At 45.4% G+C, this 21,252-nt stretch overlaps 3 protein-coding genes across 7 annotated transcripts; all 3 read left to right on the top strand.

The window, feature by feature from the left end:
* The first annotated feature begins 123 nt into the window (after positions 1-123).
* On the top strand, positions 124-5,191 carry dact1 (dishevelled-binding antagonist of beta-catenin 1). 2 transcript variants are annotated; one of them, XM_028437751.1, is made up of 6 exons: positions 124-470; positions 779-872; positions 1,065-1,187; positions 1,448-2,583; positions 4,986-5,004; positions 5,120-5,191. In XM_028437751.1, the coding sequence occupies exons 1-4, from the start codon at positions 342-344 to the stop codon at positions 2,506-2,508; spliced, it is 1,407 nt and encodes a 468-aa protein (XP_028293552.1). In that variant the 5' UTR covers positions 124-341; the 3' UTR covers positions 2,509-2,583; positions 4,986-5,004; positions 5,120-5,191. The 2 variants fall into 2 exon arrangements, with proteins under 2 accessions (XP_028293552.1, XP_028293553.1); XM_028437752.1 differs by having other exon boundaries at positions 125-470; positions 1,529-2,583.
* A 3,286-nt stretch (positions 5,192-8,477) lies between these two features.
* On the top strand, positions 8,478-16,509 carry lgals3b (lectin, galactoside binding soluble 3b). Its single transcript, XM_028437191.1, has 12 exons — positions 8,478-8,618; positions 8,906-8,981; positions 11,007-11,194; positions 11,258-11,346; positions 11,438-11,597; positions 11,932-12,072; positions 12,842-12,867; positions 13,453-13,478; positions 13,551-13,990; positions 15,866-15,954; positions 16,026-16,197; positions 16,274-16,509. The coding sequence occupies exons 1-12, from the start codon at positions 8,613-8,615 to the stop codon at positions 16,430-16,432; spliced, it is 1,572 nt and encodes a 523-aa protein (XP_028292992.1). The 5' UTR covers positions 8,478-8,612; the 3' UTR covers positions 16,433-16,509.
* Positions 16,510-18,304: 1,795 nt separating this feature from the next.
* On the top strand, positions 18,305-21,219 carry fbxo34 (F-box protein 34). 4 transcript variants are annotated; one of them, XM_028438934.1, is made up of 5 exons: positions 18,305-18,498; positions 18,897-19,007; positions 19,108-19,412; positions 19,495-19,994; positions 20,060-21,219. In XM_028438934.1, exons 3-5 carry the CDS (start codon positions 19,111-19,113, stop codon positions 20,641-20,643), a joined length of 1,386 nt encoding a protein of 461 aa, XP_028294735.1. In that variant the 5' UTR covers positions 18,305-18,498; positions 18,897-19,007; positions 19,108-19,110; the 3' UTR covers positions 20,644-21,219. The 4 variants fall into 4 exon arrangements, with proteins under 4 accessions (XP_028294735.1, XP_028294733.1, XP_028294736.1 ...); XM_028438932.1 differs by having other exon boundaries at positions 19,071-19,412; XM_028438935.1 differs by lacking the exon at positions 18,305-18,498 and adding an exon at positions 18,505-18,792.
* Positions 21,220-21,252: the final 33 nt, after the last annotated feature.

Raw genomic sequence — 21,252 nt, 5'->3', positions numbered from 1 at the left:
TGTCTCTGTTTTTTTTTTTTCACTATTCCTTATTGAAGCTCCTCTTGTATTAATGTTTATTATATTTGCTTTGTTTCTCTATTGCTGCGTCACTAACTTTTCTTTTTATCAATAAAAAATGTTTGGGAGGTTTGCATGTTCTAAATACCTTTAATGATGTCACTTTACCATTTTATCAACAAACAAACACGGATAAACAAAGCCACTGATCAATGCATTCGGAGTTTTACTCTGAAGGTACAGAACATGTCCGGTGACGTCATTGAAGGCGTGTCTCACGGACGGAGTGGGCGGAGCTTCATCGGAGGCTGCGTCCAGATCTGTCTGTGTGTGTGTGTGTGATGCCTGAGCTCCAGCAGAGGCTCCGGGCCGCTCTGTGCGGACTGACGGAGCTGCAGGTCCGAAGGGACCGGCAGGAGGTTTTGGTTCGCAGCGCCCTGAGCCTGCACAGCTCCGAGGAGGAGAAGCAGGTAATAACGTTATTATTTATATTTTTTATTAATATTATTGTTGTTATAAAGAAATGTCACTGATAGAACTCTTAAATTAAGACCATTTTTATTTCTGTTGGTGAATTAATTTGAGAAACAACCACAAATCACCTGAAGATGAAAATATGTGACGTCACACACACACAGACTGCTGCTCTGTTACTGTGTGTGTGTGTGCACTGAACAAGCGGCGTGTCCCATCACACTCACACCCGCTGGTTTTGGGGTTAAACTGGTTATTATGTTATCCTGTGACCTAAACCGTTGTGTTTGTGTGTGTGTTTCAGAATCCTGTGACTGACGTGCAACTTGTGGCTCAGCTGCAGGAGCTCCAGCTCCGATTGGACGAGCAGGAGTCACATGATCAGACGGACAGCTCAGGTATTGGCTGCTTCTTTGTTCATTGTTTTATATTTGTAACGTGCAGTGTCATCACATGTTTTATAACACACACACTGGTCCTCAGCAGCGTGTGTGTGCTCCGCCCCCTGTTCTGAACTCATTTCATAGTTTCACGTCTGATAAATTGATAATAAAGGATTAACTGAGGCCGTTTCCATGGTAACGGCCCAGGTTTCTACGAGCTGAGCGACGGCCTTGCTGGTTCTTTGTCCAACTCGTCCAACTCCCTCTTCGGCGACTGTTTCTGCTCCACCAACAACCACGACCAACGGCTACAGATGACGGGATGCTCAGGTCAGCCACGCCCCTTTCAGCTCAGCAGTGTGACTGATGGAGTGTTTTTGTCTCACTAAACACACATTTACATTTGTTTATTTGGAAAACAAGCGTAGGAACCTCCTACATGTGACGCATTAGCATGATTTAAGTGTAACTGTAACTCTCCCCGTAACCACATGCCTCGCCATCTTACTAGGCCACGCCCATGAGTAGATTAAGAGACTCCACCTGTCATGTTTCTCTCACTTCTTCTTTTTCTTCCTCCCCGCCTGTAGCCACGCCCCCCTGCTTGCGCTGCGTCGGACACAAAGACTCCTCCCTCTTCCTCACACTGTCTGCTCCTTGCCTTTCTGCAGGAGGCGGAGCCTCCAACGCTGGCTTGACGACCTGCAACCAGGAGCTGCTTCATGTCTCACTTGCACCAAGCCCCGCCCCTCCGCATTCTGAGGACCAAAGACCAAACTCAAACCCTGCCTTCTTGATGATGACATCACAGCAGAGCGTGCACAGTTATATTCTCGCTCTGCTGTGGCGCCGCAACCATCCGGTAAGAACAGGAAACAGAACCAGCATCAGCACCAGGGAGAGGTCCAGTCCAGGCTCTGCCTCTGGACCCCGCCCAGTGTCCGACCTCAAACCCAGTGGTTCCCCCCAGGGACAGACCAGGACCTCGCTCAGGGTGGGTTATTATAATTTAGGCTCCTTCCCTTCTCTGAATAAAGGCGGAGCCAATCAGAAGACAAGGTTCAACAGGTCTGGTTCCACCCACTTTAAGCTCCCCTGCAAGAGGGCGGAGACGAAGACAAGACAGTCCTCCAAGCATGGTGAGGTTCCACGTAAAGGGGGTGGAGACACCTCTCAGAAAAGGTTAAAGAAGCCCCACCCTCTCAGTAAAACAGTCTCCGCCCACACAGTGGCGTCCAAAAGGGTGACTTCGTCAAGACAACGCCGTCCTGCGTTCATCCCAGAGGAAAAAGCCCCGCCTACAGAAATGTTAGACAGCGTCGGGGGCGGGGCCACCGGGAACGAGCATCGCCGCCATTGTCATCATCACCACCGCAAGTCGAGAACCGGCACCAAAAAAAAGACAAAATGTCTGCTGTGCCGCTCTGATGATGTCATGGGCAGTGACTCCGCCTCTCTGTTTCGTTCCACCACTGTAGAAACCAGTGGGGACGAACGCTCCACGAACCCAGACGGCGAGTGTGAGGAGAGCGCACAGGAAGTGAGGAAGACTCCGCTGAAAGCCTTTGTCAAAATCAAGGCATCGCACGACCTGAAACAAAAGATCCTTCGCTTCAGGGCGGGGCCACTACGACTCATGACCACCATGTGACCAATGCACCAATGAGCTCACGCTTATGTTTATAAAATCAACCAATCACAGCCTGCCGTTTGGATTGTTGCCATGGTAAGGCCGGTTGAAATCCTTTGGAATGTTTATGCGTGTTTTTAAGCGAGGTTGACTGTGATGTGTGGGCGTTGCCCTCTGCTGGTGAGAGAAGGTAAACACTGAACCAACCAATGAGGAAGCTGCTCTTGATTGGTTTCACTTTATCAGCCACTCGTGATTGGCTCTGTCGGTGTGTGTCTGGGAGTGAAGGGGCGGGGCTACAGACCAGTGAACAGGAAAAGATTGTACCGGGAATGAAAGAAATTGGTTATTCAGATTACAGGGTGAAAGGTGAGGGAGACAGAATCAAGTTTAGAGACATGTTAGTGTGATAGAGACGCGTGCACACACACACAAAGGATGGTCCTCTCAAAGAACTCACTGAGGACAGATGGGGGAGGAGTTACACACTGGAGTCAGGACACACACAGAGCCGTCCATCATCACTGACACTACTGACCTTTGTGTCTTAAATAAAACCTTGTGAATCATAAATAATGGATAATTGATGTTCTTTTAACCCATTGTTTATAAATAACTTTAAAATAGTAACTGTTATGTTTCCAGTCGTTTCGTTTGTGTTAAAGAGCAAACTTTCTATTTCAATCACTCTTTAAAAACTGAACGCTGAGGCCATCGTGTGTGTAGGACATTTATATAATGCTTTAATATGGGCGGGGCTCCAGAGGTGTGGACACGCCCCCCAGTCAGGGCTGACAGTGGTGGATCAGTGAAGAAACGTTAACACACACAGGGCACTCAGTCCTACAGTGTTACTACACAATCAACACTTCATAACAAACATTTCATTTCAGAAGGAAAAGGTCATTTAGTTCATCTTTACCGATCTGTTCAATCAGACACTGTAACATTGTGACATCATCAGACTTTAAACATCAGCAAAGATGAATTAAAGTCTGATTTCATGTTGAAATAATGAACAGAGCAACACACACACACACACACAGTGTGTGTTGACATCAACCACATCCACAAGACCCAACATGCACACACACACACACACACACACACACTCACGAGGGGGGGCTGCTAACACACCAAAAAGATACACAGTCGTTTATGTGTTTGCTCCGAGGTGTGTTTGTTTTTCTGTGTGGCTGGGTGAGGGGCGTGGCCTCAGTTTGAACAGACTGAGTTTCTCCTGCTTCAGTTTCTTCTGCTCTCAGGATACCACAGGTATGTTCTGGTGTTCTTTATCAGCTTTGGAAACGTTTAGCAACTGTCTGTCTGTCTGTCTGTCTGTCTGTCTGTCTGTCTGTCTGTCTGTCTGTCTGTCTGTCTGTCTGTCTGTCTGTGTGTGTGTGTGTGTGTGTGTGTGTGTGTGTGTGCGTGTCTGTCTGTCTGTCTGTCTGTCTGTCTGTCTGTCTGTCTGTCTGTCTGTGTGAGACACAGACAGTCAGGGTTCTTCTCATTGGTTGTTTCGCACCTTTTTGTGTGTGTGTGTGTGTGTGTGTGTGTGTGTTAACTGAACTATTAACAGAAACTTTGTGAAACAAAAGTGTGAGGAGGGAGCCAGGAGACAAATTACCTTACCAGAGCAAAGCCAGCAATGTGTGCGCTCTGCTGCCCCCTGCTGAGCAAAATAATCTCTGCAGTGTCAGAAGTTTGGTCACCTGACCACCAAAGTGAGAAGAATTCTTTGAAGAATTCCTTGCACCGTCTGGATTCGACGTCACAATCTGCACCCTACACGGTATTGACAGTGCACTGTTTCACCCTCCCAAGATGCTGGATGGTCTCCCAGAACCTCTTCAAAGCCGTCTGGAAGTGCCCTCCACTTGGACTCAATGTTCCCTGCTCCCATAGACATTGTTGAAACTCCTTCTGACGGAGACTCTGCCAGGCGTTTTCAACAAAACCTCATAATACATTAGGGTTGCCAGGTCTATCTGCCATCCAACTCACAACCAGGTGGTGAACAGTTGAAGCTCTGCCCCTCTCTTCATCTGAGTACAAGTCCGACCACAAAGTCAATCATTGAACTGCGACCTAGGGTGTCCTGGTGCCAAGTGCACGTATGGACACTTCTATGTGTCGAGGTGAGGTTGACTATATCTAGTGGAAACTTAACCTCACAAACGAGCTCAGGCTCCTCCCTCACCAGAGAGGATCCCTCCAGTGGGTGGTGGGCCTTCGGGACGGTGTAGGCAAAGACCTGGCCACCAGGCGCTCGCCTTGAGCCACTAACTCCAGGGTGGGGTCCCGGTAGCGTTAATTTCCTGCACTGATTTCTAATAATATGTGGGTTTCAAATAGCTGTTGGTCTGAGCCGTCCTCTGGGATCTGCATTAAGCCCCTCACTACATAGCTCCCAGAATCATTCGGGTGCTCAAACCCCTCCAATATTTTCGAGGGTAAATTAGACAACACACTAACATATTTTTGTTTCTAAATTTCAGGACAAAGATGGAGCTTGACGTAAGTAACACTGCAAATTCCCATTTAACTTAAACAGATCAAATGTCCAACAATCCACAGTCAGTGAACGCACCACAGTCAGTGGATACAGTACAGTAACAACACTCTGTGTCAGTTGTCCGAGGCTCTCGGGGGAGATGAATCAGGGCAGCAGAATCTACGAGGACCTTCGGGGACCAATCCCATGTTTGGAGGAGGTCAACCAACCAATCCCATGTTTGGAGGAGGTCAACCAACCAATCCCATGTTTGGAGGAGGTCAACCAACCAATCCCATGTTTGGAGGAGGTCAACCAACCAATCCCATGTTTGGAGGAGGTCAACCAACCAATCCCATGTTTGGAGGAGGTCAACCAACCAATCCCATGTTTGGAGGAGGTCCGTGGCCTACAGACGACTCTAGAGGTGGAGGTCCTACCTCTGGAGGACACAGAACACCATCTACACCCAAAATCCAGCAGAGCCAGGTGAGATGGACAGACTAGATCTGCTTGGTTTGTCCTGTTTTTGTTGCAGTTTGTCAATTGTTAAGTTTCAGTGTTCCAGCTTCAACCTTCAGGAAGCGTCAAGTTTGTGTTCCTCACTGACAGGTTGACTGACTCAGATTAACTCACTCAGTGCCAGCCATTTTAGAGCATTTTGATTGATTTTTAAAGACCCACAGAATAATTTGTACTATGACAATCTGAAATCTGATTAAAATCTCTACTTTCATCGGGAAAATAAAAGTTTGTAGCTTCTTTAGTTCTTCCGTAATCAGCAGTTGAATAGAGCAAGTTTTACACAAATTGCCAGTTTCAGAGCAAAAAGGAAAAGCAAAAATCTCTTAATGACTTTAAGGCATTTTTTTTTTTTTGCTTTATTGAAAACTTTAACATTTGAACATTGATTTCCTTCTAAAAAAAACAACACAGAAAAGGCTTTTGATGGCAAAGTTAGTATTATTTTGCTATCTGGCTCACAGTTGAATGTGTTTTGCTTACTGTGTTTTGTATCTGCCCCCCCCCGTCAATCACACAGACATAACTTCCTCTTCCTCTTGACACGCAGAGATTGCCCGTTTGGCTCGGTTAGTAGTTTGTTTTTATCTCACGATCGCAACGTTATCAATAATCCACTCAGGTCCACACATGAGCAGTGTTAGTATATGGTGCTGTGAGCTGCTGGATACTTCATAATAGCACTTCATAGTGCCATAATCTTCCTCATCCCTTCTTGTCCCTCCTTAGCTAATGGTAGCATTAGTGGCTAATCTGTCATCAAAGGTGTCATCTGCCATCTTTAGGGCACTAGTTGGTCACTACATCAACAGAGAAGCCTTATATTCACAGCAGAACTCCGTCACAGTGTATCCTAGCAACTTCTGTGAAAAAACGCAATTGATGAGTTTTCTCGTCAATGGCACTGAGCGTTCGGATTTGAAATGATGAATTATCTTGTCAATGGGACTGAGTAAATTAAAGACTAACCAGATACTATGAAGTTGGTTACCAACACATTAACTTAACCTAGATCAGTGCCTGTCAGTGTCAAATCAACCAATGAGTGAGAGAAGGACATGCCCATTCTATGCTAACAATGGGCAGGGCATTTTCCAAGAGAACTGATTGGTCAGGAGGTGGGGCTTTAATACTCACTGATCTCTTATCCAAGAACTAAACCTGCTCCATACCAGGTTAGCCATTTAGCATCAGTTACCATGGTGATTTACTCGGTAAGAAGGTAACCAGTGTCATAGTACAGCACACACAGGGTTAATGCTGAAGTTAGCGCAATAGGAAATCCAGCTTCATGGTACAGGACTTGGGTCTGAGAGTTCATAGTGAGTCACAAACAGAGACTGACAGACTGTCTGTTTATGGTCCACTGACCAGCATCAGTGTGAGGGTAGACCAGGACTCTGAGGCTAACTGTCCTTCTCTCTGCAGGTAACTCCATGTCTCCTCGACCTTCCCGCTGGAGTTTACAATGGACTTCTCCTCACCATCAATGGAAGGATCAAAGCTCACCCCAAGAAGTGTGTGTGACTGAAGGCCACACAGCAGAGAGTGACACCTGAGAGTGCTGACATCTGTGTTTGTCCTCCAGGTTCACAGTGGATTTGAGCACCAGAAACGACATTGCCTTCCACTTTAACACTCGCTTCAATGACTGCGGTGACAGGAACGTGGTCGTCAGAAACAGCTGCCGTGGGAAGAGGTGGGAGAGTGAGGAGAGACAGCTTTCACACTTCCCCTTCACCCCAAACAGCAACTTTGAGGTCAGACTGGTTCTCAGGGTTTAAGGCTGGGATGGTGTGAGTGGGTCCATCACTGTGTGTGTTTAAACTCCTTCAGATGAAGATCCTGTGCACCAACAATGAGTACAAGGTGGCCGTCAATGGTGCTCACCTGCTGATCTTCAAACACCGAATCACCAACCTGAGGGAAATCAACAAGATCAGCATCTACTACGACGTGGAAAACATCTCCATCAAGGCAGAGACCATGCAGTGAGAGACGTCCTGGGTCCTCAGAGACTGATGGATCTGTACTCACATTACACTTCTAATGATTAAAGAGTTCCTCCTAAACGTTGTCCTTTTGTGTCACTGCTGGAGCTCAGGCTTCATAGATTAAAGTTCCTCTGATCAATAAACAAACCTCAGGGGGAGGCCGTTTAACCTATAGGGCTTAAATGCATCACCAAGGATTAAAAACAAGAAGAAACAACCAATCAAACGAACATAAAGAGAAACAAACGCATTTCCGCAGCTTCACGGTGGATCTGTTCCCTCACTTTGACAAAGGCGACTGTCAGGAGTTTGCTGGGGAGAGCACTATAAGATCAGAGGGTCATTGAACACATCACATGCTGCCTTTAAGGGTGCGTTCACACCGACGGACCCTAGAGTGTTTTAGACCCAGTAACTAGTTACTGTAGAGTGCTATTAGCTCATGGAACTGCACCAGAGGCTGTTGGTCCTTCCCTGCACAGACACACAGAGGTGTTCAGAATCTGTTGGGGTAACGCGTTATAAAGTAACATGTTACAATAACGATATACGTTTTTTGGTTAACGATATAAAGGAATTTACATGAATACTAACTGGAGTATTAAGCCCGTCTACCTGCACGTTCTGATTGGCTGAGTTGTTTGACTGACACCCTCATCAGCCAATAGAGAGCCCCCAATAACAGAAACACTCTATTGGTTTAAGAAGGAACCAATCATCATTAATACATGTTTATAATAAACAGGTGCATCATGCACACTGTCTTTACACTAACACTGTTCACTGTCAGTTTTATTATTCTAATATTTGAGAATGAGCCTTTACTTAGGGTAAACAATAAAAATAAAATAAAAACCCTAACACTAGTTGGACGTTGGATCATTTTATGTTCTGTCTGTTCTAATAAATAAAGCTAAGAAAAGGAGCGTGTTCTCACACACACACACACACACACACACACACACACACACCCAAAGGATCAGATAATTAGATGATATGTCATAGAACAGTGTGACTGTGGGGTGTGTGTGTCTGTGTTTCAGGTCAGGTGAGTTATTTACAGTTCGTCGTGTTCTCTCACAGATTTTTGTCTGCTCAACTTCGACGTCTCCAAGATGAATGTAAGTTTATCTCTTATTATTCCGGCTGTAGCATCTGTAACGTCTGTAGCGTCTGTAGTTCAGCTGTAGCAGTTCTAAGCATTGGTGATAAAAACATTAAATCTGTAGCCCAGGAAAACAAAGTCAGTGACGAACGACTAAAAAGTGACAGAACAAGAAAAACTGACACACACACACACACACACACAGAGAGAGAGGAAAAACACACGTTGATTTTACAGTAATTTGTATGTAAATGTAAAGGAACACAGAGGAGTTTGTGTTAGTAATACTGTGTGCGTGTGCAGCTATCTGCAGGGCGTTCTGATGGTGGTGGATTCAGTGTGTGGCCTTCAACTTCCATGAACCCTGTGAGTCGTTCAGGTGAGACCTTCAGACAGAGGTGTGTGTGTGCGTGCGTGCGCCTTTGTGTGTACGTGTATGTGTGTTGGTGACCGATCAGGTCTGGACCAGGATAAGTTATCCAGTATGATGATGATTATTATTATCAATATAACTATTATTATTATTATTATTATTATTATTATTATTATTATTATTATATCATCATCATTAATTATTGTAGCCAAAGAACTGAAATATTCAAGGATGTGGGTGTGGAGATTATGTGTTAAGTGGTAAAACCAGCATTTTAAATATATCCAAGCACCTTGTATCATATCTACATGTGTGATGTTTTTAAAAAATTAAACAGTTTGGAAATCGGTTCAAAATTCAACGAGTAATTCTACTTCGAGTTTGAGAAATACCTCTTTCTGTTGTAATGCCTCCACCACCACCTGTCCAAGATGGCAGCGCTGTTGACGTGTCCCTCCACAGTCGATGTGGCGTCTATGTTTATAATGTCTATGGCTGAAACCAATGTGATGTCATCAAGCTCTGCAGAAGCATAATAATGAGCCATTCATTTGATTCAGGTGTGTTGGAGCAGGGAGACATCTAAAAGTCTCAGGAATCAGGCCCTCGAGGACTGGAGTTGAATACCCCTGCTATAGATTAATATGTGATGGACTGACCTACATTAGTCATCTGATAAAACCTCATTCATTCATTCATTCATTCATTCATTCATTCATTTATTCAATCGTTCATTCATTTATTTACTAATTAATTAATTAATGTGTTCTTATAGTGTGTTGGTGAGTCCTGTAAATATTATAATGATGTTTATGAACACAGCATCAGAGACACAGACAACTCACAGGATGAGGAGGATACTTGAATAGAAACGTGTGATGTAATAAAGTCACAGTTTGTTCTCCATCGATTAATATTGATTAATCTAATTAATTGAATCATTAACACTCATCATTCTTTTCTTCCTGTTTTTTTTTTGTTGTTGTTGTTTTTGGTCTGAATCATGGGTTTTAATTCTTCATATTTTTAATGAACTATTCTTCATGGTGACGTAACAGTTACTCTGTGATTCAGATTCAGAAAACTTTACTTATCCCCGAGGGGCAATCCAGTTTTAGTTACATCCCAACCAAGAAAAATGAAAGACAATAACATATCACACGGGGGACAGGTACGGAAGTACTGAGGAGCAGCCACAACTGGACAGAGCTCCGTTTCTTAGATGAGAAATATGAAACAATTGGTTGGAAGAAAAGATTAAAAAAAAAAAGAGATAAAAACCAAAGTAGGCTCTTGTAGAGAGGGGCGGAGTTTGGGATCTTGAAAAAACTCTTCAGCAAATATTGCGACAAAAACCAACAAACACAACATTCAATACAACAACACGTTAGCACAGGGGATGGGTCTTTAGGATGGGTAGTTCGCAGATCAGCCACACGATAGCGCTGCCCTTATGGCTCACCTGTTGCTGCCTATGCAGGGAGGGAGGAGGGGTTGGAGCCAGCGGAGACGGTGAAGAAAGAGGTTGTGTATGTAAATGTGGGAGTGAGAGTGTTCCAAAAGCAAAGAAAGAGCAGCTAATCAATTCTATGACTGAGATTTAGGACCAGGATGCAGGTAGAGGCTCCTGTAGATACAACAAGACACAGAGCAGCAAGCAGGGATAAAAAGGATGGAGCGAGGGAAAAAGCGTCCTCCTCTGAGTGCAAGCAGGAAGTACGTGTGATTGGTCTGATGCCGCTAACTCCGCCACTTTTATGTAAGCGCACTGATCCAGGTTGGAATCCCTGTGTGAACCTGTAGAAAACCAGCTTCATAGTCCAGGTCCTGTGTGTTCCTCTGATGTTACTACACTTTCTCCTAAAGTTCACCTGGTATTCCCCCAGTGTTCTACTGATCTTGACTTTATGTTCTTCCAATTGTCACTCGGTGTTTCTCTGATTATCTCCTTATTTCCTCTTGATGTTCTCTGATGTTCTCTTGGTGTTCTCTGATGTTCCCTCAGTAATGTAGTCCCTGATTAACTTGCAGGTGTAAACCCAGCCTGGGGTGAAGACCAGCCTGGTAGAGACCCTGAACCAATCTGGCCTTCAAAAGGTTCTGCAGGTGGAAACTTCTGGACGTTAGAGTCCACGAGCAAGGCCAAAGGAGGAGGTCAGGAGTCTTCAGGACAGGCTGGAAAAACACCTTCAGGACCTGGACCAGGACCACAGTCCCTGGTGAGACAGACTGAGGTACAGACAACACCACAGACCTCTAACCTCTTTTCTTCATGTTCTCAGGCGGTTCCTTACCGCAGAAACTTTCTAGGTGGACTTCATGATGGGTTGTTGGTCATCATCACTGGAACTCCTGAGCAGAGCGTCAACAGGTCAGTGAGCAACCATCAAGGACCTCTATGAGACTGTTCCTTCATCAGGAGACCAGAAACCATGACGGAGATCCTTTTTCACCTTCCTCAGGTTCACAGTGAATTTTGAGACCAAGGAGGACATCGCCTTCCATTTCAACCCTCGTTTCGACGAAGGCGCAATCATCAGGAACAGCTGTATCCAGAAGAAATGGGGCAACGAGGAGAGAGAACTCAAGGACTTCCCCTTCATCAAGGGTCAGACCTTCAAGGTCAGTCCACATGAGTCCAATCTGCGTGAGAAGACCTGAACATAGTTTATTGTCCTCAGAGAAAACTGGTCATGGACTCACAATGAGTTTAAGGAGCTGCCCTTGTAGACCATCAACATGTGACAGCTGGAGACAAAATAAACCTTGTGGAGATCAGAACCAAAGACACTGAACACATCTCCAGAACTTGTGATTTAAAACAATTTTAAAAATGAGTTCAAACCCTTTAATTTCAAATTGATCTAAGACTATTTAGAATGTTTCAAAATGTGGTGGTTCTGTAGATGTGTGGAGGTCTGACAAGGTCCATCAGTGTGTAGCTTCTCTGTTTCAGATAAAAATCAAGTGCACCAGGAGAGGGTTTGAGGTCTTCATGAAAGATGCTCCTCTGCTGACGTTCAAGCACCGCGTCACAAACCTGAAAAGTGTCACCAAGCTGGGGATCGGTAGAGGAGTTCTGCTCTCTCATGTAGAGGTCCAGAATCCATGAAGGTCCTCCATCTGGTGACGGTCTGATATTCCTCTGAGCTCTGTAATGTCCTCAAATGTCTTGGTAATAAAGTCCATCCAGGCTTCACTCCATGTCCTGATGTTTGTCCTTCACATCACTGAGAACTAATCCAGATACAGGACTAGAATTAAACTGGACATCTACAGACCTCTACAGGCCAGTACAGACCAGTACAGATCTCTACAGGCCTATACAGACAGTGCAGACCAGTTATAGACCAGTACAGACCAGTACAAATCTATACAGGCCTCTACAGACCAGTACAAACCACTACAAACCAGGACATACCAGTACCGACCAGTTACAGATCAGTGCAGACCAGTCCAATCCAATACATACCAGTTACAGACCGCAGACCTTCATAGACCAGTACAAACCTCTACAGACCAGTACTGGCCAGTTATAGACCAATACAGACCCCTACAGACCAGTACATACCAGTACAGACCAGTTCCAGAACCCTACAGACCTCTACAGACCAGTTATAGACCAGTACATACCAGTAAAGACCAGTTATAGACCAGTACATACCCCTACAGACCAGTACATACTAGTACAGACTAGTTATCGACCAGCACATACAGTACCGACCAGTTACAGACCCCTACAGACTGCTATAGAGACAAGTTGAACAAGTTGGTGCTTGTTACAAAAACGTGAGTCATTCTCCGTCTCTGATGTGGTTCAGATTCAGGTTTAGTGTGTTTCACATGTGGGCGGTACTTTTGAGTAGGTGGAGCCGCAGTGGGCGGAGCCTCAGTAGGCCTATGTGAACAGCTCCAAGTTCTGTACAGGTGAGAGCAGCTCCCACTGAACAGGTACGTCTGTGTGTGTGTGTTCCTACAAATGGTGCATTCAGGGTGTGTCTGTGTTATTTTGAGTGTATATCTGTGTGTAGTGTGTGTTCTTGCTTTTGTGTATGTTTCTGTGATGGTTTTTGTGTCTGTGCCAGTGTGTGTGTGTGTGTGTGTGTGCATGAGTGTGTGTGTGGATCTGGAGGAGGACCTGTCTGACTGTCTCTCACACAAATCCCTTTTTCTGTGTCTCAGACTTGTTTTGTTTGTTGAGTAGGGTGTGTGTAAGAGAGAAATATGAGAAAACTTGAATCATATGATCAAATGAGTCACAAAAACCTTCCAAAACAGGGAACACACCCTCAGTCTACACACGCACACACACACGCGCGCACACACACGCGCGCGCACACGCACACGCACACACACACGCACACACACACGCACACGCACACGCACACACACACACACACACACACACACACACACACACGGGAGAATGAGTTTCCCTACAGATACTGAACCTACCAAATATTCTCTCTGTTTGCAGGATGTGGCCGTCAGCCTCAGGATCAGGTGAGTGTGTGTGCGTGTGCCTGTGTGTGTGTGTGGTATTACAACATTGCTTCATATCTCATAAACCTGCAGGTGGGGCATCAAACCCTATTTGGGGCAACAATCAACCACAAAACCCAGGGGGTTCCAACCTCCCATCAGGAGGATCATGGATTGGTCCTAACTCTGGTGGGTCTGGTGGGGGTTCAAACCATACACCAGGGTTTTCAGGTCCAAGTCCTGGAGGGGGATTAAACCCTTCAGCAGGAGGATGGTTTGGTCCAACCCAAGGGGGGGGATCGAATCCTGCACCTGGTTGGCCCGGCTCTGGAGGGGGATTAAACCCTTCAGCAGGAGGATGGTTTGGTCCAACCCAAGGGGGGGGATCGAATCCTGCACCTGATTGGCCCGGCTCTGGAGGGGGATTAAATCCTTCAGCAGGAGGATGGTTCGGTCCAACCCAAGGGGGGGGATCGAATCCTGCACCTGGACGGGGATCACAACCGACGACTCCTAGCAGCAGAAGTTCTCAGGTGAGTCCATAGGAACCTTTGGGCCGATAAAGTCCTCCTGTAGTGGAAATGTATTAAACAAAAAATGTGTTTAATGTATTACCAATGAATTAAATATCTGCATCTTTTTATGAAAAAAAAACATTAAAAGGACTTTTTAGAATGATTTTAAACCTTGGGGCATAAACTATGGAAAGTCTCCATTTTAGTAGACAGGATATGACACACATTGGTTGATTCCTGTTAGCCGTTGCTAGGTAACATTGTTACATTGGTCTACAGTTGATAAACAATGGAGTAGTGTAAAGCCAATGGTTGCTATGACAAGAAAAGAAACATTTGTTTAGGGTCTTTGAGCCAAATAACGACATTAAATCAGAGTTATCCAGCCGTTGGCTCCATAATATTGGTACAAGATACACACTTAAAATGTTTACATTCACACAACATTGGGTGGTATGTGAGGGATCTGTGGGCTAAGCTAATGGACAGAATTCCTTCACAGGAAGTCGCTGAATGCAGCTTGTAAACGTACTTGTTCAGAGCACTACTACTTTTATGCTTATAGTGGATACTATGGGGGGTGTCATGGCACTAACCACACCCCCACCACATTATTCCCTCATATTTCCTTGTGGCTAAATGATCAACTCTGTCAGGAGAACTTACCTGTGCTGATTTTCAGGGGTAGTGGAGCATCATCCAATCAATGAACACATATCCTTTCACGCAGCTTTCATCACAGTTTCTAGCCATATTTGTGCACTTCTAACACCTAACTACTCAGCCATGGCTCACACACGCAGCTCTGCCGTTCTGATAATGAGTGGGTGTAGGGAGGCTCACAAGAAGCAGGAAGTTGGTGAGAAAGGTGATATTTAATCCTCTCCTAATATACAACCTTTATCACTGAGGGAGGGGTTACACACAACTGCTGAAAAACTACACTTCCTGTTACGCCTCTACCTCCCACAATGCACCAGTTATTTAAAGCCACAGGCCGTGACCATCAACCACCGTGTGTCATATAATGATTAAAATAGAGACTCTCCATAGTTTATAACCCTAGGTATTAAATTGTTCTAAACAGTTCCTTTAAGGGTTATTTTTTTTAATAAAAAGGTGCAGATATTTTGTTTATTAGTAATACATTAAACACAATTTTTGATACATACATTGACACTACGGTTTAATGAGGGATCGGTGCAGACCCTGAACATCTAAACATCTACAATCTCATTCTGCCTCGGCCTCTACACTCGGATATCTTCAACTCTATCCTAAAGAGTAACTAAACCCCCAAAAGACCTTTTTCCTGCTGAATACAAATGTAGTGTTAATGAAGCTGTGCTGTTGATTGATCCTGGTTCAACACTCAACATTTTGGTCAAAGTATTTCAATGTGTCATATTTAGTTGTAAAATGTCAAAGTGACTGCCCTCCATGGGTTGAAACAGGATATTATAATGGATTTTTGCTATTTATAAGATCATGTGACATTTTGGGACCATCTTGCTGCACAAACTAGCACTTTAAGCTCCACCCATTATATAAAAACTATCACCAGTGGCCTCTACAATCTGTGGTGAGTAGGTTGGACTGATAGAATAGTTAAATCAAGCTATAGTTAGTAATGAGAAGCTAATTAGCATAGCATAGATTGTTCTTTGGAGAAACAGTATAAACTGGGCGTGTCCTAACTTCTCCAGGAGCCCCGCCCATAATTTTCTATAATCACTTTTTAAATTTTCCTCCTAGTGGCAGGTCAGGAGAAAACAGGAGTTTAGTTACTCTTTAAGTTTAGATTCAGTGAAATTAAGTCTATTTTATATTGTTCCCGAGCATCAGTGTGAGGGTAGACCAGGACTCTGAGGCTAACTGTCCTTCTCTCTGCAGGTAACTCCATGTCTCCTCGACCTTCCCGCTGGAGTTTACAATGGACTTCTCCTCACCATCAATGGAAGGATCAAAGCTCACCCCAAGAAGTGTGTGTGACTGAAGGCCACACAGCAGAGAGTGACACCTGAGAGTGCTGACGTCTGTGTTTGTCCTCCAGGTTCACAGTGGATTTGAGCACCAGAAACGACATTGCCTTCCACTTTAACCCTCGCTTCAATGACTGCGGTGACAGGAACGTGGTCGTCAGAAACAGCTGCCGTGGGAAGAGGTGGGAGAGTGAGGAGAGACAGCTTTCACACTTCCCCTTCACCCCAAACACCAACTTTGAGGTCAGACTGGTTCTCAGAGTTTAAGGCTGGGATGGTGTGAGTGGGTCCATCACTGTGTGTGTTTAAACTCCTTCAGATGAAGATCCTGTGCACCAACAATGAGTACAAGGTGGCCGTTAATGGTGCTCACCTGCTGATCTTCAAACATCGAATCACCAACCTGAGGGAAATCAACAAGGTCAGCATCTACTACGACGTGGAAAACATCTCCATCAAGGCAGAGACCATGCACTGAGAGACGTCCTGGGTCCTCAGAGACTGATGGATCTGTAGTCACATTACACTTTTAATGATTAAAGAGTTCCTCCTAAACGTTGTCCTTTTGTGTCACTGCTGGAGCTCAGTAACCTTTGAACACCAACCTTCATGGTTTTAGCTCCGTAGACAGAAACGTGCTGGTCCTGGTGTCGTTAGTCACATGGTTCCTCAGCAGCAGAACCAAGCCAGTGTCTAGTAGAAGTAAGACCTTAGTGAAAGACCATGTATACCACTAACACCTCTATCAAAGGTTGGGCAGAGTCTGGACTGTGGTCATTCTTAAGGTTCAGGTTTATCCACCTGATGAACAGTCAGTGAGAGCAAAGAACAACATTCAACAAGAACTCCACATATTCATGCAAATCCAGTCCAGTGGATATCATTACGTTGGAGGACAGGATATAGAGGTCTTCATGGGAACAAATGGCTTTGTAGGCGTGGTCAGTCTGATAAGGTTGGCTTTGAAACTACTGTAGTAGAGGTCTAAATCTACATGAATCTAGCTCAAGTAGAGTCTCTACTCTGAATCTGGAGGTAGTAAAAGTATCTGATGTTTCATCTGCCCTTATATAAAGTGATATATTAGTACTTTTCATTACTTCTTGTTGCTTCCAGCAGCCTTTGCTAACTGAATATTGAGATTAGTAGGTTATGATCACATGTGCCTGTTATACATTCTTTGATCGTTTTTACACAGAGCTAAAACACGGTCAAATTAATTAAAAAGTGAGTTAAAGTGAGAGGTTGTCACCAAGTATTTGTTAAAGCAGTTAAGACTATAGAGAGTTTTCACGGCACGTAATCACCGCATCATCAAACCGGAAGTCGCCATATCGGAGGTATTCAGCAGGTAAACAAAGCAGATCCCGAACGTCAAACAAAAGAAAATGGGGAATTTTTATGGTTAGCAAAGCTAAATCTGGACAACATCTGCATTTGTTCGACCCATTTCTTGTCAGGTAAGTGAATTGTTGAGACCAGCGGCTCTTAACTAATTTTCTAGTGTGATTATGATAATATAATTCATATCAAACTACTGCATGTGGCATTATTGACTTAATATAATCACATTTAATAGCCTGCTACATTTGCAACACAGTTGTTAAAATGTAGAGCTAAAATGTGCTGCATTTCTCATTGTATTCCAGGTAAAAGGTTTCACCTTTATCTAAAGGATGAACCAAATTGGGTTAGGGTTAAATCCAGGTAGTAGACCATATCAGGATACGCAATAGATGGAAGACTCTGCGGGTCATCATTGATCTAAGACAAGGGAACCAACTCGTATGGATCTGCACTACCAATAAAACCTAACTTTTCCAAGTCCTTCCTTGTATGCCTTTGCATCTATAACATATTTTGAAAGAGTTTTTTTTGTGGTTTTGGACATTTTTCCATTGCAGTGTTTACCTCCGAGTGCCTCCAATTAGGCCGCGCATTCAAGTTACTGCCCAGAATGTGACGTTAGTGAAAACCCTCTTTTTAAAAATGAGGAAGCAGATTAGGGCCAATTTTGATGGAGAAAATAATTTCAAGAATAAAGTTTAAATGTCGAGAATAAAATCCAAATGTCGACATAAAAGTGGAAATGGGTCTAGAATAAAGTCTAAAAGACGAGATTAAAGTCGAAATTTTGAAAATAAACTCAAAATACAATATGGTGATAAAAGTCGAATGATCGCTTATAAAGTCAAAATTACCCTAATCCGCTTAAAAATATATATTAAAAGTGATTTATTTTTCAAAATAAAAAACATCTGTACTTCATAATTGAACTGTTTTATGTTAAATCTGTTTCTAGTCCAAATACTTTACTTCATAGATCATTTCTGTCAGGCTGTACGTCGTTACGTACGGTGACGTCAGTTTGTAGTTCTAAAGTAGCTGTCCGTCCTCAGACTCTCCGGTTTAAAGCTCCGGTAAACCGCTTCAAGTGCGTTCACTGACTCCGGAAGGAGACGCGTTCAGGCCCCTGGGAGTGGAGTTGTTTGTGGGCTTTGGTGGAAGTCAGTGCCATGTTTTCAGGAGAAAGTACCGCCTCAGGTGAGCTGTCCTCGGGCTCCAGTTCACAGTGTGACCGTCAAACACTGCCTGTTCCCCGCTAACACCGCAGCTGTCAGCCCGGCGGAGGCCGCTCAGTGCGGAGAGGCTGTTAGCATGTTAGCATGCTAGCTGAAGTGAAACGAAGGAGTGTTTGTGCATTTGTAGACTTAGTCCACCGTCTGACACTCTCTGCTCCGGGCTGTGGGGCTGCTGAAGGCTGCCTCCAGGCCTCCGGAGCCCCGCACTAAGTTTAAATGCCTCCGTTAGCTATTAGCTGCAGGGGCACAGGAAGAGGTCTGTCAGACACCAAATATATTTGACAGTAATTTGAGTATTGAAGTAATCATTGCACAGTAATGTGAGTACTGCTGTTAATGTGTGTGTTTCTGTGCTGTCAGAATTGTGGGCGGAGCCTGTGACAGAGATGTAAAGTTAATTCATGGTGGAGCTGTCAATCAAAGCAATACCACGTCCCGAGCAACGGCAGCCAATCAGCTGACAGTGTGGAGGTGAGTTCACATTCCAGAGCCCAGTTATAACACACACACAAACACAAACACGTGTGTGTCCAGGTCCACGTCCATCATGCGTGCTGAGCTGTGTTTCCAGGTGATGTCCCCCAACCTCCACCAGGGGGGACTGTGCTCCAGTAATTGTGTCCTGAACACGACCAACACACTGTGCAGCGCCGTGACAACCATCCGCCTTAAAGCCCCGCCGCCTGCTGCCGTGCACCTCCTGGCTCCTCCCACAGTTGGCCAGGACACTGACACTGTCCAATCAGGCGAGGACGTGTGGACGCTGGTCAGACCGGGACATGTTCGTGAAAAAATCGCCATCTTCACGCCAGAGGGCGGGAACACAGGCTCCACCCACTCAGGAAGCATTAAGAGACAGAGACGATCCAAGAAGCTGTGAGCCTATCAGTGATCAGATTTATAGATAATCAAATACATCTGCTCTCAAATGATCATATCTCTTAATTTCTCTTTGTAGAAGCAGAGATGAAGCTCCGCCCTTCCTCAGCTCGTTGCCATGGCAGCCGGTTGGTGAGGAGGGGGAGCCTCAGGTTTCTGTGGGAGAGATGGTGGCGTTTCTGGAGCAGAGGGTGAGCGAGCCTCGCTCCAAACCGCTTGCTCTCCAGAGAAGCTCCACCTCCATTACGCTGTCCAGAGCCCCGCCCACTGATGCGACAGGGCCGGACGGCTCCCGGGTGCAGGTCATGGTGGCCCGGCTGGAGGGGGAGGAAGGTGTGTCTCGGCGAGCGGTATGTCGAGTGTTACTGGCCGCTGCTGCTCACAGGGAGCCAATCAGCTCTCAGATGAAGACGGACACACCTGTCCAAGCCCCGCCCTTTTCATTTCAGGCTGTCAATCAATTCCTGCCTAGTATGCCACAGGAGGCGGATCCTCTACCTGGACTGTTGTTTCTAACCACAGAGACACGCCCACTTGACTCCAGCCAATCAGGGAAGAGGAAGCGCTCTGAACAGACAGGTGTGTCTGTGTCTGTGTCTGTGTCTGTGTGTGTTCAAACCAATAAAACTCTTCTACTCTTTCAGGTGTGTTCATCCATCAAGCTCCGCCCCCTTTTCCTCAGTCAGTGGAGCTGCTCTCTGGCCTGTTGTTCCTGACTAATGAGCCCCGCCCACCTGCTAACTCCAGCAGCCAATCCCGTGGACAGGCTGTGTCCCCTGACTTCCTGGAGGTGCGCGGTCGCGTCCAGGCGCTGCTGGAGCGTCCTTCCTTCTTGTGGCTCCTCCCCCCTCACCTGCTGCTGCACGTTCTGCGGCTGCTGCCCACTCGCAGCCTGGCTGCGCTAAAGTGCACGTGTAGCTACCTGCGGCTGCTCATTGAGGCATACGGCGTGCGGCCGGCTGACTCCCTGTGGGTGTCCGACCCTCGCTACCGTGACGACCCTTGTAAGCAGTGCAAGCGGCGCTACGTGCAAGGCGACATGTCGTTGTGCTGCTGGCATGCCAAGCCATACTGCCAGGCCCTGCCCAGTGGGCCGGGCTACTGGATGTGCTGCTTCCGCCCCCACAGGGATGCCCCAGGGTGTCGCCTCGGTCTTCATGACAACCGCTGGGTGCCCCCATTCCACAGCATCAACGCTCCGCTGCACAGGAGGGCCACTGTGGAGTAATCTGATTACTGTGGGGAGCATTTTAATCTGAGTATTACTCTATAGTAATCAGAATACTGGGGACTATTCAGATGCAGTACTGTGAAGTAATGAAAGAGTAGTCAACTGAATAATTTGAAGAGTAATCAGATTACTGTTTATTTATTGCAATAATGTGGAGTAATCTCATTCCTGTAGAGTACTGAAGTACTTAAGGAGTAATCTGAGTCATAATCAAGTGTTTTAAAGGAATCCGAGTACTTCAGTAGTAATCAGATACTCTGGATGAGTAATAAGATTACATGAGTTATCGTGTTACTAATGTGATTACTCAGGCAATGCTAGCAGCGGTTACCGTGACGCCTAAAGACCCACTGACACTGAAGCCCCCCCACAAAGAGCCCTGGTTGGTCAAAGTATGGATGGGGCAGAGTCTCAGGTAGGACTCCTCCCCCAAACTAAACATGGTGATGCAATCACCAAAGTGCCATTCACAGTGTGGTTTGGAGGTGAGAAAGAGGGCGGAGCTTTGTTTACTGAATGTTTACTGTGTGAAAAAGATGATTTTATGGTTTAATAAAGTTCTTACTTTGAGAACGACGTCAACTGTTTCTGTTCATCCTGTTGGTG

Source organism: Gouania willdenowi, chromosome 22, assembly GCF_900634775.1.
Source record: "Gouania willdenowi chromosome 22, fGouWil2.1, whole genome shotgun sequence".
Classification (NCBI taxonomy): Eukaryota; Metazoa; Chordata; class Actinopteri; order Blenniiformes; family Gobiesocidae; genus Gouania; species Gouania willdenowi.
Note: the sequence above shows the minus strand (reverse complement) of the source record. Positions and strands in the feature narration are given on the sequence as shown.

Coding starts and splice junctions, on each gene's coding strand:
- dact1 (XM_028437751.1), top strand. CDS start 342: ATGCCTGAGCTCCAGCAGAGGCTCCGGGCCGCTCTGTGCGGACTGACG. Junction 471..778: donor GCTCCGAGGAGGAGAAGCAG/GTAATAACGTTA, acceptor TGTGTGTTTCAG/AATCCTGTGACTGACGTGCA. Junction 873..1,064: donor TGATCAGACGGACAGCTCAG/GTATTGGCTGCT, acceptor GTAACGGCCCAG/GTTTCTACGAGCTGAGCGAC.
- lgals3b (XM_028437191.1), top strand. Junction 11,598..11,931: donor TCAAGGGTCAGACCTTCAAG/GTCAGTCCACAT, acceptor TCTCTGTTTCAG/ATAAAAATCAAGTGCACCAG. Junction 13,991..15,865: donor CTAGCAGCAGAAGTTCTCAG/GTGAGTCCATAG, acceptor TTCTCTCTGCAG/GTAACTCCATGTCTCCTCGA.
- fbxo34 (XM_028438932.1), top strand. CDS start 19,084: ATGCGTGCTGAGCTGTGTTTCCAGGTGATGTCCCCCAACCTCCACCAG. Junction 19,413..19,494: donor CAGAGACGATCCAAGAAGCT/GTGAGCCTATCA, acceptor TTCTCTTTGTAG/AAGCAGAGATGAAGCTCCGC. Junction 19,995..20,059: donor GAAGCGCTCTGAACAGACAG/GTGTGTCTGTGT, acceptor CTACTCTTTCAG/GTGTGTTCATCCATCAAGCT.